The sequence below is a fragment of the Pinus tabuliformis genome, chromosome 5_2, assembly GCF_031772625.1.
Source record: "Pinus tabuliformis cultivar Carrire ecotype Pingquan chromosome 5_2, CPIR1, whole genome shotgun sequence".
NCBI classification, from domain to species: domain Eukaryota; kingdom Viridiplantae; phylum Streptophyta; class Pinopsida; order Pinales; family Pinaceae; genus Pinus; species Pinus tabuliformis.
The window spans coordinates 1,080,125,329-1,080,144,428 of NC_142306.1; the positions used below are offsets into that span (position 1 = coordinate 1,080,125,329).

A 19,100-nucleotide genomic window follows, 5' to 3' on the forward strand; every position below is an offset into this window, starting at 1 on the left:
ATAAAATATATATATATATATATATTAAAAAAAAATTAAATTTTTTTTGAAAAAGCTTAACAAAAAAAAAAATTGAAAAATCATTTTGTTGTCTTTTTGTGATATTTTTCTATAGCTAGGTGCATTTAATGTTTATTTATAAGTTGGCTATGTGAAAGTGGTGGCGGCTAGCATTTAAATTTTATGATCTTTTAAAGCATTTTAATTTTTCTTGAAATTTTAATTGTTGGATCATCGTTAAGGCGTTGTGCATTTGTGGAAAATCTTACATCGCTTGGATATTTTGCTTATAAATGATTGTTAATCATGGAATTATAAAGTTCATATTCCTGCAGCTTTCGATAAGCAATCATTTAATCATTAACTCCATAAGGCACTAGTCTATTAACTTAATAAAATCATTTTAGTGCTGGTTGTCCTTCGTGTCTCCCAACCCAACTGATTCACAGTTGGTCATCCATTTTCCTATAGGGTCTACCCCCCTTAGCCGCGGAAGACAGGCTTAAACGGAGAGATCAAGGATCAGGGTGACAGCCCCCGGTCTAAGCGTTGTCGTGACAATCTGTGCGACAACATGTCCATAATCTACCTATTCTCACATCAAATCCCTGAGTCGAAACATTTAACATCTGTAATATCAACAACATAGTTATTTGCCCTATTTTTCTAGCATTGGATGGCCTTCTCTGCTGCTCCAATTTCTGCTTAGTGATCAAGTGGAAAGCAGCTTCAACAACAGTCCAAAGAATGGTTACAAGATCATGTTCTTCAATGGAGTACTCCTAAGAAATGATCTTTATGAAAGAATGATAGTGCATTTAAATTTTAATGTTTATTTATAAGTTGGCTATGTGAAAGTGGTGGCGGCTATCATTTAAATTTTATGATCTTTTAAAGCATTTAATTTTTCTTGAAATTTTAATTGCTGGATCATCGTGGATTTTAGAGATCTGTGGGTTGAATCTTTTGAATTCATGATCGGAGAAACCACAGTTTAGGTTTTTGAATCAACGTTTCGAATCCCAAATGGGATCCATCATCAGGATATGAGAAAATCTTACATCGTTAAGGATGGCCTTCTCTGCTGCTCCAATTTCTGCTTAGTGATCAAGTAGAAAGCAGCTTCAACAACAGTCCAAAGAATGGTTACAAGATCATGTTCTTCAATGGAGTACTCCTGAGAAATGATCTTTATGAAAGAATGATAGCTAATATAGCTCAACAAGGATTTTATAAGGACCCTCTCACGAATAGCTTCTGCAATAATGATCAAGAATCACAGGCTCCCCCTAACTGTATGCATCATCTATTTTGGCAGAGTCTTCCCATCAAATGCTCAGATTGTCGAAGATCAAATCAACAACAAGTGTTGTTGGCTCGAGATCTTACGAGACTTTCGGATTGTATTAGCTTCCTTCTCCATACTTGTGTAACTTTCTTCATTTGCATGGTTCTAACTTGTGTAAGAGCCCAAGTTAAGTTACAATCACGTGCCATATGACCAATGTTATGACACTTGAAGCATTCTACATTGTTCATGAATAAGAATTCATGATTTCTTCCTGCAAAATTGTTCCTTGGAGATTGTTGGGGACCATAATATCTATCTTTATGATATGGTTGGGGACCATAACATCTATCTTTATGATATCCTTTACAATCTTTTGCCATGTGACCAAAGTTTGTACAAGAATAATAATAACCAAGAAATAAGCTTTGGTACCTAGGAGATGGAGTTTTCCTTGATGTACTTCTGAAGTCTTTCTGTCTTGAGATCCTTTGATGATAACCATTGCTTCTAGCATCCTTGACATTATCTACATTTCTTCTCCGAGCAAGATTTCTTCCATTGTTGCCTTGATTTTTCTCCTTGCCTTTGCTAGAACTGGGAGCATCACCATTTCTTTCTGGCTTCTTCACATCCCTTTTGTTTGAACCATTATCATTCTTGTTTGAGGATTCACCTACATACCCGAGCCCTGATTTATCAAATGGACATCTTTGATGGTTGAGCATGTCATCCAAGGCTCGAGAGCTCTTCAAGGTTTTGTTCATCGCTTCAACCTTTTTGCTGAGGAAGACAATCTCTTCTTCCAATCATTCACACTCATTATTCTTCTTAGCAAGTTGTTTCTCAGTTTCTTCCTTGATATGAGCAGCTTCATTTGCTTCTATTTTAAGGGAGATGATATCTAACATCATTTTGAAGATTTATTCATTTTCCTTTGCTAGACTACTCTCCATTTCTTCCTTGATCCTTGTAGCTTTACATGTTTCGGCCTTGAGAAGTTTGATGTTAGATTTTAATTTGAAGATTTCTTCATCCTTTTCTTTTATTTGACATATCATGGTGTTTCTCTCCTTTTCTGATTCATCGACCTGTTCTTCTATGATTGCTAATGCTTCCATTGTCTTCTCAGCTCCTTGTGCTAACTTTCTTGCTTCTTATAGTTGACTTGACAAGGTATCTTCCCGTTTCTTTGCTTTATCCAATTGATTTGTCATGGATATGACTTCTTCATGATGCTTTCTTTTGTTTTGATGAAATTCCTTCTTAAGCTTGGCAAGCTCTTCATCCCTTTCTTGTACTTGAAGCTGGACAAGGTCAACTTTCTTCCTTGTTTGGTCTTGGTCACCAGCTAGTGCTTTCTTCTTAAGTTCCTTGTTTTCCTTTTTCAAATTGATAATCTCTTCCATGGCAGCTGTAAGTTGAGCGAGGAGATCTTCTACAAAATCTTTTTCATTCTCTTCATCTTCTAGATCTTCTTTAGCCTTGATGTCATCATTCTCATTTTCAGCTTCTATGATGGGTTCTGGATTTTCTTCTTGATTTCCATCATCTTCTTGACTGATGGTCATGGTCAATGCTCCTTTTGAGTGAAGGTCATGAAGTTTGTCCCATATACCCTTTGCTGACGAACATTTTCCTAAATTGTTCTTTATAGAATCAAGTAGCCCATTCAAGATTGCCTTCATTGCTTTTTCATTGTACTCCTTGGATTCTCCATCCATCATGCTATCAACAATTACTGATTTCCAGATTTCAATGCCTTAAGTCTTTAAGAAATTCCTCATTCTTTCTTCCCATATATTAAAATTTCCATTGAACCATGGAGCCTCCTCAAATTGATTGTCTTCTATTTTAGTGGTAGAGGGAGACACATCCTTAGGAGGATTGGAGACTTTCTTCCTTGACTTCGCCATTTGTGTTCTAAAGATCAACCTTCAAGCTGTTAGGCTTTGAATGAAGGTACTGGCTCTAATACCAATTGTTGGAAATACTGGGGGGGTGAATCAATATTTCTTTTCAATTGTTATTTTACCAGTTAAAACATTTATATTCAGAACACACGATGAACAACAAGAATAAATGCTTTTATTAATATGATCTTTGCAATAAAATAGATACAAATATATATGATTCCAAACTGTTTCCAAGCACCAACTTGGACTTTTGTGAGGCTCCAACCTCCAAAGCACCAACTCTGTTTTGTCAAGGCACCAACCTTGGACTTAGGAGCACCAACTCCCAGGACACCAATCCTTCTAGTTCTGAGGCACCAACCTCAAGGGCTCCAACCCTCTGCTGTCAAGGCACCAACCTTGTATATAGGAGCACCAACTCCAAGAACACCAATCCTTCCAGCTTCTAAGGCACCAAGCCCAAGGGCTCCAACCCTCTACTGTCAAGTCATGTTTGATAGTAATATTCCGCTCCCAAAACTCTTCTTTACTAAATTCTGTCTGTTTACAGCTTCACTGTAGTCTCCATGCTACAGCATCAATGGCAACCAGTCTTCATATGAAGAAGTCTTTACAACTCTTCATACTGTACACGCAAAGCTTGCAAAAGTTATCTCATGATGATATCAAATAGCCATCATGATCTCTGATAATGATCCCACACAACTTTAGTGAGTCTACTATTAGCTGCACTAAGCTCTACACAAGAACCAACTCTCTGTTTCAAGCCTCTGTTCTCACTGTCATGGTGAATGCTTCCAGCATGACTACTGGGCACTGTTCCTACTATTGCAATCTCTTACTTCCCAGAAATACATTCACATATGCTTCAATACTGGTGCTGGCTATTGTTCCCTTCAAGCGATATCAAATGAAACTTTATTTATTATATCACAGAATTGTTCTTCAGTATGCATTATGTACCTAATTAATTCATCACAGGTCTGAGTCTTTCACAGGGTAACACGATCAACGGAGTTGCTCGTCCTTCGACTTCCTCTTGTCCTGCTGGACCTTCGGCTTCCTCCTGTCCTGCTAGACCTTCGGCACTTTTCTGTCCTGCTGGACTTACGGCGTGCTCCTTTCTTCCAGTTCGCCAACAACCCTTTGAACCTTCCTTGTTCACTTTTATAGAAGCCTGATACACCTGGCCTTTTGGCTTCCTCCTTGCTCGCTTGAGCTTCGGCTTCCTCAACACTCGCTCGACCTTCTGGCTTCCCTCCTCCGATCGCTTGAGCTTCAGCTTCCCAATCTACGCTCACTCGTCCTTTCGTCTTCTTTTCATAATCACGAGTTCTGAACTACCGTTCTATTTTGTGATTGATGCCCACAATAGATCATTCGAAATGATACATCTTATCGTAGATTTATATGAGTTTCACCAATGGAAAGACGCGTTTAGTGGAAGAAGGCCAGCCAACTTGAATATTAAACACATAGTGAAGAGTCTTCCATATTCATGGAAATCATATAGAATAGGCTATACCCATATAGAGGTCCCACATGCCACGTCATCCTTTTATCACAATCGCAGCTTCCGGAGGTTCGCACATAACATAGCCGATTCCCAACTGCCGACGGAGCGGATGCGATATGGTATTAAACAATTATTAATAAGTCCGTCGGGTCCACACCCTTATCACAATCAGACATTCCTTTGTACATTGCGATTACCGCAAATGCGACATTTGATTAAGCCATGCTATAATGGTGTAGTCAGGTCCGCAATTATATCGCAATCGGCGGATTTCAATGTGGCAAAACTTTAACAACGCTTGTGATATTGCGACCAACGCGATATTACAATAGGGCATGTTATAACGTTGCAGTGGGTCCGCATACGTGTCGCAATTGGCATTTTAATATGGCAAGGCTTTTAAAGAGGCTTGCGATATTGCGACGAACGCGATATTATAATACATCATATTGTAATGGTCCCGTGGGTCCATATATATATCTATATATATATATATATATATATATATATATATATATATATATATATATATATATCGCAATCACATATTTTATCATGACACGGATTTACGCTCCTATGGTATTCCTTAGCGATCCTCCACCGTTGATCTTCTCTCCAAATCTAACAGTCCCGACTTAACCCGATCAACCCAAAACCGTCCGTTGATCCTCTGTCGTCGATCAACCTACGCTAGATCCAACGGCCTACATGCATTTCGAGTGAGCCACTTGCAAGAGAAATAACCAACCGAAAAAGTGGTTTTCTCTCTCCACCCGAGTGCTATGTGTCGCTCGGTTAATGGAATCGGGAGCTCTCCTCTAAATACCACTTTCCGCCTAGCGTCCGCCCGATAACCATTGCCACTATTACAAACCCGCCGGTTAACTGTTGAACGCAGTTACACAGAGTAACGACTCTCCGCTCTTTGCTTCTCATGGTTTCAAATGACTCTTCCTCTATGCTTCTCTTGCTCCTCTGATCGGTCTTCCCTTTGGATTCCGATAGTTCTTCTTTGGCATATATTACATGCGATGCTCCTCCGTTAATTGCTCTTCCGTTGGCTTCTTCTCCTGATGCGTGTTCCTCTTTGTTCCTTCTAATGAACTTCTTCCCTGCTTTGATAGCTCCTATGACTTCCGATATTCTCTCCTATGGCTTGAATGACTTGGCTTTCCTCTGGTTTCTCCTCATGGCTTCTTGCTCCGCTTCTCCCAGAGTATTGCCATATTGACATCAATGACAATCTAGGTCAACAATCTCCCCCTTTGTTATTGATGGCAATATTATTCTTCTCTCCCCCTTTGACATCAATGGCAAAGGAGTGCTCAGGGACTCCCCCTATCAAACTGCTTCTGTTCTTCTGTTCTTTTTACTCAAGATAGAAGGATTGATGCTTTATCATCAATCAACGCATTATCCCCTCTTCATGGCTCAGAACTACTTTATTATGGCTTCAACAATGCTTAAAGACGCTCCACTTCAATGCTTTCAAACAGATTGCAAATAGCCACACAGCAAGTGTCCAGGTTTTTATGCTTCAATCCATATTCTATTGTCTCCATAATCAGAATTAAGAGGCCTTCATAGTCCGGATCAAGAGAAAATGCCACTGAAATTGTCTTTCTTGCTATCTCTCTTTAGATCAGAGTTCCTTTGTATTTTTGTGCTTCTCCTTAAGTTACTGAGCTATATTCGACTACACAACATTCTCCTTTCTATAGTCTTTTGATGAGCCATCTTTTCCTTGTGTTCTTGAAAAAAGATCTCTGCAAGTTATCTCCACAAGCAGATTTTGATATCTAATCTGTCACTGTCTTTTAAATTCTTTTTACTGATTGGCATCTTTTTGAAATGCTTCAGTTTTGTTAGATGCTGCCAACTGCTCTTGCTTCATGCTTCATTCCCAGATGTATCTGTTTGTTTGAAGGTTGCCTCTATTTGTGTCCATAATCTACCTGTTCTCACATCAAATCCCTGAGTCGAAACATTTAACATCTATAATATCAACAACATAGTTATTTGCCCTATTTCTCTAGCATTGGATGGCCTTCTCTGCTGCTCCAACTTCTGCTTAGTGATCAAAAGGAAAGCAGCTTCAACAACAATCCAAAGAATGGTTACAAGATCATGTTCTTCAATGGAGTACTCCTGAGAAATGATCTTTATCAAAGAATGATAGTTAATATAGCTCAACAAGGATTTTATAAGGACCCTCTCACAAATAGCTTCTGCAATAATGATCAAGAATCATAGGCTCCCCCTAACTGTATGCATCATCTCTTTTGGCAGAGTCTTCGCATCAAATGCTCAAATTGTCGAAGATCAGGTCAACAACATGCGTTGTTGGCTGGAGATTTTAAGGGACTTTCGGATTATATTAACTTCCTTCTCCATACTTGTGTAAATTTCTTCTTTTGCATGGTTCTAGCTTGTGTAAGAACCCAAGTTAAGTTACAATCACGTGCCATATGACCAATGTTATGACACTTGAAGCATTCTACATTGTTCATGAATAAGAATTCATGATTTCTTCCTACAAAATTGTTCCTTGGAGATTGTTGGGGACCATAATATCTATCTTTATGATATGGTTGGGGACCATAACATCTATCTTTATGATATGCTTTACAATCTTTTTCCATGTGACCAAAGTTTGTACAAGAATAACAATAACCAAGAAATAAACTTTGGTACCTGGGAGATGGAGATTTCCTTGATGTACTTCTGAAGTCTTTCTGTCTTGAGATCCTTTGATGATAACCATTGCTTCTAGCATCCTTGACATTATCTACATTTCTTCTTGGAGCAGGATTTCTTCCATTGTTGCCTTGATTTTTCTCCTTGCCTTTGCTGGAACTGGGAGCATCACCATTTCTTTATGGCTTCTTCACATCCCTTTTGTTTGAAGCATTATCATTCTTGTTTGAGGATTCACCTGCATACCCGAGACCTGATTTATCAAATGGACATCTTTGATGGCTGAGCATGTCATCCAAGGCTTGAGAGCTCTTCAAGGTTTTGTTCATCCCTTCAACCTTTTTCCTGAGGAAGACAATCTCTTCTTCCAATCTTTCACACTCATTATTCTTCTTAGCAAGTTGTTTCTCAGTTTCTTCCTTGATATGAGCAACTTCATTTGCTTCTATTTTGAGGGAGATGATATCTAACTTGATTTTGAAGATTTCTTCATTTTCTTTTGCTAGACTACTCTCCATTTCTTCCTTGATCCTTGTAGCTTTACATGTTTCAGCCTTGAGAATTTTGATGTTAGATTTTAATTTGAAGATTTCTTCATCCTTTGCTTTTCGTTGACATATCATGCTGTTTCTCTCCTTTTCTGCTTCATCGACATGTTCTTCTATGATTGCTAATGCTTCCATTGTCTTCTCAGCTCCTTGTACTAACTTTCTTGCTTCTTGTAGTTGACTTGACAAGGTATCTTCCCGTTTCTTTGCTTTATCCAATTGACTTGTCATGGATATGACTTCTTCATGATGCTTTCTTTTGTTTTGATGAAATTCCTTCTTAAGCTTGGCAAGCTCTTCATCCCTTTCTTGTGCTTGAAGCTAGACAAGGTCAACTCTCTTCCTTGTTTGGTCTTGGTCACCAGCTAGTGATTTCTTCCTAAGTTCCTTGTTTTCCTTTTTCAAATTGATAATCTCTTCCATGGCAGCTGTAAGTTGAGCAAGAGATATTCTACAAAATCTTTTTCATTCTCTTCATCTTCTAGATCTTCTTTAGCCTTGATGTCATCATTCTCATTTCCAGCTTCTATGATGGGTTCTGGATTTTCTTCTTGATTTCCATCATCTTCTTGACTGATGGTCATGGTCAATGCTCCTTTCGAGTCAAGGTCATGAAATTTGTCCCATATACCCTTTGCTGACAAACATTTTCCTAAATTGTTGTTTATAGAATCAAGAAGCCCACTCAAGATTTCCTTCATTGCTTTTTCATTGTACTCCTTGGATTCTCCATCCATCATGCTATCAACAATTACTGATTTCCAGATTTCAATGCCTCGAGTCTTTAAGAAATTTCTCATTCTTGCTTCCCATATATTAAAGTTTCCATTGAACCATGGAGCCTCCTCAAATTGATTGTCTTCTATTTTAGTGGTAGAGGGAGACACATCCTTAGGAGGATTGGAGACTTTCTTCCTTGACTTCGCCATTTGTGTTCTAAAGATCAACCTTCAAGCTGTTAGGCTTTGAATGAAGGTACTGGCTCTGATACCAATTGTTGGAAATACTGAGAGGGGGGGTGAATCAGTGTTTCTTTTCAATTGTTATTTTACCAGTTAAAACATTTATATTCAGAACACAAGATGAACAACAAGAATAAATGTTTTTATTAATATAATCTTTGCAATAAAATAGATACAAATATATATGATTCCAAACTGTTGCCAAGCACCAACTTGGACTTTTGTGAGGCTCCAACCTCCAGAGCACCAACTCCCAGGACACCAATCCTTCTAGTTCTGAGGCACCAACCTCAAGGGCTCCAACCCTCTGCTGTCAAGGCATGTTTGATAGTAATGTTCTGCTCCCAAAACTCTTCTTTACTGAATTTTTGTTGTTTACAGCTTCACTGTAGTCTCCATGCTACAACATCAATGGCAGCCAATCTTCATATGATGAAGTCTTTACAACTCTTCATATTGTCCACACAGAGTCTACAAAAGTTATCTCATGATGATATCAAATAGCCATCATGATCTCTGATAATGTCTCCACACAGCTTTAGTGAGTCTACTATTAGCTGCACTAAGCTCTGCACAAGAACCAACTCTCTGTTTCAAGCCTCTGTTCTCACTATCATGGTGAATGCTTCTAGCGTGATTACTGGGCACTGTTCTTGCTATCGCAATCTATTACTTCCCAGAAATACATTCACATATGCTTCAATACTGGTGCTGGTAACTGTTCCCTTCAAGCGATATCAAATGAAACTTTATTTATTATATCACAGAATTGTTCTTCAGTATGCATTATATACCTGATTAATTCATCACAGGTCTGAGTCTTTCACAGGGTAACACGATCAACAGAGTTGCTCGTCCTTCGACTTCCTCCTGTCCTGCTGGACCTTCGGCTTCCTCCTGTCCTCTGGACCTTCGACCCTTTTCTATCCTGCTGGACCTACGGTTTGCTCCTTTCTTCTAGTTTTCCAACAACCCTTTGAACCTTCCTTGTTCACTGTTATAGAAGCCTGATACGCCTGACCTTTTGGCTTCCTCCTTGCTCGCTTGAGCTTCGGCTTCCTCAACGCTCGCTCGACCTTCTGGCTTCCCTCCTCTAGTCGCTTGAGCTTCAGCTTCCCAATCTACGCTCGCTCGTCCTTTCATCTTCTTTTCATAATCACGAGTTGTGAACTACCGTTCTGTTCTGTGATTGATGCCCACAGTAGATCATTCGAAATGATACGTCTTATCATAGATTTATATGAGTTTCACCAATGGAAAGATGCATTTAGTGGAAGAAGGCCAGCCAACTTGAATATTAAAAACATAGTGAAGAGTCTTCCATATTCACGGAAATCATATAGAATAGGTTATACCCATATATAGGTCCCACATGCCACGTCATCCTTTTACCACAATCGCAGCTTACGGAGGGCCGCACATACAATAGCCGATTCCCAACTGCCAACGGAGCGTATGCGATATGGCATTAAACAGTTATTAATAAGTCTATCGGATCCACACCCTTATTGCAATCACCGGTTTGACATTCCTTTGTACATTGCGATTACCACGGATGCGACATTTGATTAAGCCATGCTATAATGGTGTAGTCGGGTCTGCAATTATATCGCAATCAACGGATTTCAATGTGGCAAGACTTTAACAAGGCTTGCGATATTGCGACGGACACGATATTATATTACATCATATTGTAATGGTCCCGTGGGTCCATATATATATATATATATATATATATATATATATATATATATATATATATATATATATATATAGATATAGATATATATAGATATATATATATATATATATATATATATATCGATCGAAAACGTGTATTTTATCATGGCACGGCTTTACACTCTTGCGGTATTCCTTAACGATCCTCCACCATTGATCTTCTCTCCAGATCTAACGGCCCCGACTTAACCCGATCAACCCAAAACCATCCGTTGATCCTTCACCATCGATCAACCCGCGCTAGATCCAACAGGCTACATGCATTTCGGGTGAGCCACTTGCAAGAGAAATAACCACCCGAAAAAGTGGTTCTCTCTCCACCTAAACGTGTCGCTCGGTTAATGGAATCGGGCGCTCTCCTCTAAATACCACTTACCGCCTAGCGTCCGCCCGATAACCACTGCCACTATTACAAACTCGCCGGTTAACTGTTGAACGTGGTTACACAAAGTAACGACTCTCCGCTCTTTGCTTCTCGTGGTTTCAAATGACTCTTCCTCTATGCTTCTCTTGCTCCTCTGATCGGTCTTCCCTTTGGATTTTGATAGTTCTTCTTTGGCATATATTACATGCGATGCTCCTCCGTTAACTTCTCTTCCGCTGGCTTCTCCTCCTGATGCGTGTTCCTCTTTGTTCCTTCTAATGAACTTCTTCCCTGCTTTGATAGCTCTGCTCTGATAGCTCCTATGACTTCCGATATTCTCTCCAATGGCTTGACTGTCTTGGCTTTCCTCTGGTTTCTCCTCATGGCTTCTTGCTCCGCTTCTCCTAGAATATTTCCATATTGACATCAATGACAATCTAGGTCAACAACAAGCACATAAAAAACTACTAACTATAAATTTAGAACTTAGATATTAAAACCGTAAAATGCAGATTTTCCATTAAGTCATCAAAATCAAAAATGTATTATTGTTTACATAGATACTGAATCCTGAGAGAATGCAACTGGAAAATACAAAAGAGTAGATACAAAATAAGTAGGAATATCATAGCTCATTACTGTCGTGACTCGTTAATGGTACTGGTCATGACTCACGAGTCACTAGCCACTAGCTAGTGAGCCACGAGTCCATGACTCATCACTCTATCAATAGTCCATGTCCTCTATGTCATAGTCACCATCACTGCCACTGCCATCTGACTGTACTCCATCCTCCTCCTCTATGCCCAATCCAAGATTTGCTGCTACATTTGTTGGTGTGGAGGATGACCCCTCAAGATACTCTGGCTCATCATCAAAAGTCATTGGCTCTAGCACTGGGTCATTAAGATCCATGTTGGCTAATGCCAACTCAACACTGTCATCCAAGCCCATATCATCAAGAAACACATCCCACATCTTTGTCTTTCCCTTCAACCACTCCTGTCTCTGCCTGGAAATAAGACGAAGATTGGTTTGCACATACACCATTGTCTCCGCCCTGGATTTCTCAAGCTTGCTCTTTTTCAAACTATATAGATTCCCATAAGTGCTCCAATTCTTCTCACAACAAGAAGATGAAGTAATTTGAGAGAGGAACCTCAAGGCTAACTATTGTAGAATAGGGCATGCTACCCCATGAGTTTCCCACCAAGCATAGGCACCTTTGACCCCCCTATCTCCAAGTACATCGTACCCCCCAAATCTCCTAGTGCCAGTGGAGAACTCTACAAAGCCTTCCTCTGCCTCAAGAAAAGATGCTCTATCCTAAAATATCCTTCTGAATGCTATCTTCCTCCCCTGTGAAATCTCTCCATCCATGTGAGGAGGGTATCTGTGTGAGGTCCCACCACGGAGCCACTCTTGACTGTAATACTTGGGATTCAAAGAGTGAGCTAAGCAATGCAAAGGTGTCCAATTCTTATCCCACCTAGAGATAAGAATATCTTGTATGGTGGACCATAAGATCTCTACTAATGTCTCATATCCAGGGCACTCATTCTCCATAACAATAGTCTTCACAGACTCAATCATGGAATCCCAACCCTCATAAACCTATCCTAAGATGGGCTGGTCCGTGTCTGCAAACCACAAGAAAGAAATGATAGGGTTCATGATCTTTATGGTAAGATCCACCCTCTCCCACCAACCATCATCTAACATTGTGTCCTTTACCTTTTTTGAAGCAATTTGATCCGTCTTTCTCCAAAAATACCAAAGATCTGAAATAGCCATGGCCCCAAGAGTGGCCTTCACCTCCTTCAACCTCTTAAGCATGATGAATGAGGAAGCAAACCGAGTATTTGCAATCTTCAACAATGATAGATGTGTGTACTCCTTATATATTGTGAGGGCATTGGTATGGTTTTGTACAAAATTTCAGATATGGCATGCATCCTCAATAAGATTGCCAATCCATATCACATCTGAAGCAATAGATTTGATCGCTAAATTCAAAGAGTGAAAAATGCATGGTGTCCAAAATATTTGTGGATATTTAGTTTCCACAATCAAGCCAACAACTTTGCAAATAGGTGCATTATCTGTGATGATTTGTACACAACTTTCAACGCTTACATCTTCAATAACTTCAACAAACAGCTCACCCATATATTGTGCATCCTTGTATTGTCCAAGAACATCAATTGCTTTCAAGAAAACCGGTCCATTTTGAGAATATACCATGAAATTGATGAGAGGATGGCGTGTTGTATCTGTCCATCCACTAGAAACAATACTGACACTAGATGAGATCCATGATGATTTAATAGGTTGTAGAATGTTATCCACCTCCTTCCTTGCCTTAACCAACAATGTGGTTCTAAGCTTCTTTGAACTTGGAGGCACATACCTAATTGGAGCCATATCAACTAGAGCTCGACACATCTCAATAAACAAAGGAGACCGTGCAACATTAAAATAAATGAAGTTGAGATAGAAAAATAATGCCATTGTAAGATCAACCTCATCTAGCTTCTCACGCTAAAAAATCTTGTCCATTGGACCACCACAAGCTTGGGCTGCCCCCTTTTTTGTTGGCTGAATTTCAGCCCCTCTCCTAAATCTACTACTATTAGCATTCCTCAAGAATGTAAGAGGATCTTCATTTTTGTTGAAGTTTCTAAGTTTACTTAGTTAGAAACCCTCCATGCACTTTATCTGATTTATTCCTACCTACTTGTTATTTTCATTAACAATTTATTTACAATATAAATACTAAAAATAAACACAAGTGCATGCTCAACATATTACAGATCAACAACTAAAAGAAACAAGAACAAACACACCACATGGCATCATTATTTTTGGACTAATGTCCCCGGAAAAACCCAATGTGGGAAAACCGGTGCAGCTATCTAAGGGTTTTCTTATTAAGCAATATCAGAGTACAATCTGGGTGCCGAAACTGGCCTACCCAACAGAAAATTTCCTTGGCAGTAATACCTCTCCATTTCTGACAAATCTACTGGCTAAAACCCCGGATAATCCTTTTGGCAACTACTCAGCACCAATCTGCCCCAGAAACCCCAACATCTGCCCAATCTGGACTGCGTCAGCCTCTCCTAGCCCAGTGTTGGCCCTGCGTCAGCCTCAGGAGGTCGTGTGTCAGCTCTCTGAGCCTCTGCATCAGCTACACTGGCCTCTCTAGTGCTCTGCATAGCACTTGGTTGCCTCTGCGTGGCCCTGCATGAGCACTGGATGCTCACTTATATATATATTTATATTGGAGCCGACATGAAGCTTCCTTCTGCACACATTGAGGCCAGCATAGGACGACTGTACTTGTCTATCTTGGAGGACTTTTACAAGTGTAGGAACACTTCCTATATATGACTCTGAATTATATGTTTATGACAAGATGACAAATCCCTAAAGACATCAATAAGAAGTCTTTGACCTATAATAAAAACTCCTTGCTCATGAAACCCATGATGCAAGTATTACAAAATATATTTCATTATTTTTGTCTTCTTCATTTCATAAATTCCTAATTACAAGTTGTTACGAAGACCGAGCCTACTTACACTTTTCAACAACAATTCATTATTGAAGATTGAGTTGCTGCTAGAGATCGGATTTATTTAGAGACAAAAATTATCTATGTGGGGGCCAAGATCACTGAAGAGAGGGTTATCATGGGAAGAACAAGTTATTTTCTCTTGGTGGCCAAATTTGTGTTTTCTCCTAGAGGGCCGAGTTCACTTTCTCTTGATGGCCGAACAGATTGCTGAGTTGGGTTGTTGCCAACTCCAAGTTTACCCTGATTTATTGTTACAGGGGCCGAGTGCCAAAGGAGGCCGAATTTATTCTTGATTGCTTGCTCGATTGGCATCCAAGATCTATTCATTTTTTTTGCAGACTGAAGCTATTTCCAGAGGCCAATTTCATCTTATCCTGAAGGCCGATTTATCCCTCTTCAGGAGGCCAAAATTTATCTTTGTTGAGGGCTGAGTTCTTTCGGGAGGTCAAATTGTTTCATATTAGTGGCTGAGTTTCTATATTTTTCAGGAGGCCGAGTTGCTTCAGGCCTAGAGGCTGTGTTGTCCATTTCTTGGAGGCTTGATTATTTTCATTTGGAGGGCTGAATCCATCCTCTAAAGGAGGCTGAATTTCTTCACTGTTTGGGTATAAATTCCTCATATATTATCTGAAGAGTGAATTTCCATCTACAGGACAAGTTCTCAGGGTTCATGATTATTTGGGTGGCTGATCTCTGTTATTGAGGCCAAATTGTGGAGTCCAAATTCGATTTGCTGAAGGGGACATGTCATTTCATTTGCCAGAACGAGATTCCTTGTAGGCCAAGTTTGTGGATTCATATCATTTTTTATGAAGGCCAAATTGGCTCATTCCATTGCCAGAGTGGGATCGCAGGTTCCAAATTGGTTTTTGCCCTGTAAAATCTTTCAGATCCAGCTAATAAAATTTATGTTTTTCCCCATATATCTTCTTGTTGAAGTGTTCATTACTTTGTCTGCAAAGTGTTTGACAAAATATTTGTTCGCTAATTGTTTGACGAAACTCATCAAATTTTTTTTATATATTTGTTGGATTATATTAGCACATTTTAGCTTCGGTACATTACAGTATGGCTAACAGCTGGCTGTCAAATGTAGGAGAAAATTTCTCCTATTGGGTTACCCATTTTGGTGGGTAACAATACTCATTGAAATCTCAGAAATTAATCAAATTTCAGCCTTTTAACTCATGGGAGCAGCAATTATACTTCATATTTATGTGTTAGAATGTAAAAACAGTGTTTTCCCTTTATAAATCTGCTAAAATCTACTTCAGATCTGCAAACAAAAGTTGCACATATACAAGTAAAAACACTTGAAATCCTTTTGTTTATGTGTATTTGATCAATGGCTTTAAGGCTTAAGCCCTGCTGCAAGGGAGTCAGAAAGAAAGAGAAAGTTCAGAGAGTAAATAATTTACTCCGAGATTCATAACTCAAAAAACATTCATCACCAAAAAAAGGTCGATCTTGATGCCAATCAGGTGATGCACAAGAAAATGCTTTTGAGATTAAGTGAAGTTATGTTTCTAGAAGTACCAATAACCAATGAAGAAAGGGCATCTCCAACAAAGGAAGACTACAAAGAAAACTTAATTAAATGGCTGGGGGGTGTGGAGGGATGTTATCCCCAATTAGTCATTATCTGCTATTTTGTCATATAGTCTCATTTGTCCTTTCTGATGTAAACATGTGATTATTCTTATAGAATGATGTTTGTACTTTTGTATAAAGTGGGTCATGAGTTATAATGCAAGGTTATCTTGAAATTTTAGCTTCGAAGTCCTGGTGAGGAAGTCGTAAGCAGCTGATGAATAATTGTTTCCCAATCATCATCTAGGTGATCATATTTGTATAAATACAGCCCCTTTGTTTATATGAAGTTACCATCATGAGTGGAGGAGTTTCTATCATATAATGTACATTACTTCTACTTTTGTTGACCAGGTGTACACATTGGGCAAATTATGAGTCGAATAACAGCTTTTGAAACAAAAATTGGGAATGGTGTCGTTGTTTCATCCCTTTCTTTTATTTATTTGATTCATGTGTGTGCATACGATTATTTCTTGATTTTGTCTCCTTGTCATTCCAAAACTCTCAACTTCAGTTGGATTCTACTCTCAACGTTAACATAGGCAACAATACTACACTAATGGTTGTCAAAAGTCAAAAGCATTGTGGTGTAGATTCAAAGAATAAACCCTAAGGATGGAACATGTAACATATTATGGTAAATCCCGAACATAAAATTTATTAGTTGTATACCAGGAAGTCCTATAGCCTGAAAGTTCAATGGGAAATACTTTTATAGATGTGTATTGAAGGTACTTTTAAACCTGAAAATAAGGGAAAGCTATGCTGTCACAATTCACTGAACAATTAATAGCAGTTAGAAGCTTAAAAGGACTCTCTAAGGTAAATATTTTAATCTTATAATCTGCAGCAAACTAAAATACCATATGTCAACAATTATCAAAAACTACAATAACTTCAACGAAAAAGAATTCCCTAATAGTACCTCTTATTAGAAATGAGAGGAGAAGATTATAAAATGATTTTTTTTCAGTTCTCAGTATTTACAAAGTTGTAAAAAATTAACTAGGTAGATAATCTACCTGGGTCTCTATTACTCCCTCTACTATGCACTCCTTGCCCTCTACTATGGCCAGCTTGGAATCTACCTTAGGCACATTGGCTTCTACTTTGGATGCCATATTACACTTGGAACACAAAATGAAACGGAAATACATTATTTTCAATGAGCCAAAAAAATTATAAATATACATGAAGGACACTAGATTAAAAATAAATAAATTAGAATTAATATTCAGCCTTGGATTAGCAAACTTATAAAAAAACAAATAAGGCATTTGAGGTATACATCTCTCATCCAATACAATTTAAATCCCTATTTTTTCACCTTTACACATTTAACCAGATTATTTTGAGCAAACTGATTACAAGGTCATGGAATTTTACGACACTCATAACAATTGCGTTATGAATTTCTTAATATAAATAATTCAATTGATACCGTGAAAATATTATCTATTTGCTTCCACTTTGGTGCATAGGGTGGAAAGCTAAAAGCATAAAAAGTATCAAAGTATATCAACAAGTTCATCCAGGATATGAAAGTGAGGAGATATTTTCTCAGCAAGGGCTGGTTATTGATCAAGAAGGCCATGATTAAAAAATATGTAAACTGTCTTTAACAATTGCGTTATGAATTTCTTAATATAAATAATTGAATTGATACCGTGAAAATATTATCTATTTGCTTCCACTTTGGTGCATAGGGTGGAAAGCTAAAAGCATAAAAAGTATCAAAGTATATCAACAAGTTCATCCAGGATATGAAAGTGAGGAGATATTTTCTCAGCAAGGGCTGGTTATTGATCAAGAAGGCCATGATTAAAAAATATGTAAACTGTCTTTCCCATTTTAAAAAAAGCACGCATTTTATGTTATTATTGACATCAATAAAATTAAAACAATGATACTATTACTTAGCTGTGTGGTAATTTAATGGGCTCACTCCCCTCACATCATTAAGCATGCCAACATAACCGACGTAGCACCAAAGTGAATTTATATATTTTCTACATAAGCTCGTGATTGGCATTTGTGAAACTACATCAGCTTTTAAATGCAATGATTCTCTGAAGATACAGTGGGTCGATTTATCACTAAAAGGTTACTTTCCACTTCCTCTTTCTTAATAAGGTTGGTCGATTTATCATTAAAAGGTTACTTTCCACTTCCTCTTTGAAATAAAGAAGATCCCAATCAACTAGATAGTCATCCATATTTCGCTAATATGTTTCTAAAAGATCCACAAATCTTCAAATCTTTCCCTATTCCATCTAAGAGGACATGTTACCCCTCATATTTGCAACATGGTGTTTCCGTACAAACCAACACCTTTGTTAAGCCCTACATAAGCCCCATGTTAACCCAAAAACCCCTTATTAAGCCCTAGATATTGAGTGACTACATTTCTATTGTTATATTGTTATGTAAGATAAAATCCCTCATGGTCTCATTTTATTATAACTGTATCTTTTGTCTCATATATATATATATATACTATGAAACCGGATTTGTTCAAAAGGGTCGACGTGTCGCGAATCCGTCTAATCCGACACGATTCGTGCCAAATCGTGTACGGAATTCGGGACACATCGTGTCCGATTGGGACACGACGTATCCTGATTTCCAGACACTAATCCGGAAAAAGTCACCCAAGCGGCATTAAAAGGGTGATTTTTCTGCTATTTTGTTTCACTTTCACTTCTCTATTTTGTTGTGGGTTTGTTGTGAGTGTGTTGGAGCAAGGAACAAAGGGTGTGGGAGCGTTTTCAAGGAGATTCAAGCAACAGGTAAGTGCATTTCCTCTATATTTTTTTGCATTTTTATTACAGCAGTTTGCATATGCATTTCTTTTACAAATTTGTGCATTTTTGGTCCTTTTTTTTACAGTATTCAT

General features: G+C 38.4%; 1 protein-coding gene across 2 annotated transcripts in view; it reads right to left on the bottom strand.

The window, feature by feature from the left end:
• LOC149162986 (mediator of RNA polymerase II transcription subunit 18-like) overlaps window positions 1–19,100 on the bottom strand; it is a 272,392-nt gene that overhangs the window by 97,520 nt on the left and 155,772 nt on the right. For both annotated transcript variants that reach the window (XM_089435864.1, XM_089435865.1), the window contains exon 2: window positions 17,227–17,331. In XM_089435864.1, the coding sequence (XP_089291990.1) occupies window positions 17,227–17,325 (99 nt within the window). In that variant the 5' untranslated portion in view covers window positions 17,326–17,331. The remainder of the gene's footprint in view (window positions 1–17,226; window positions 17,332–19,100) is intronic.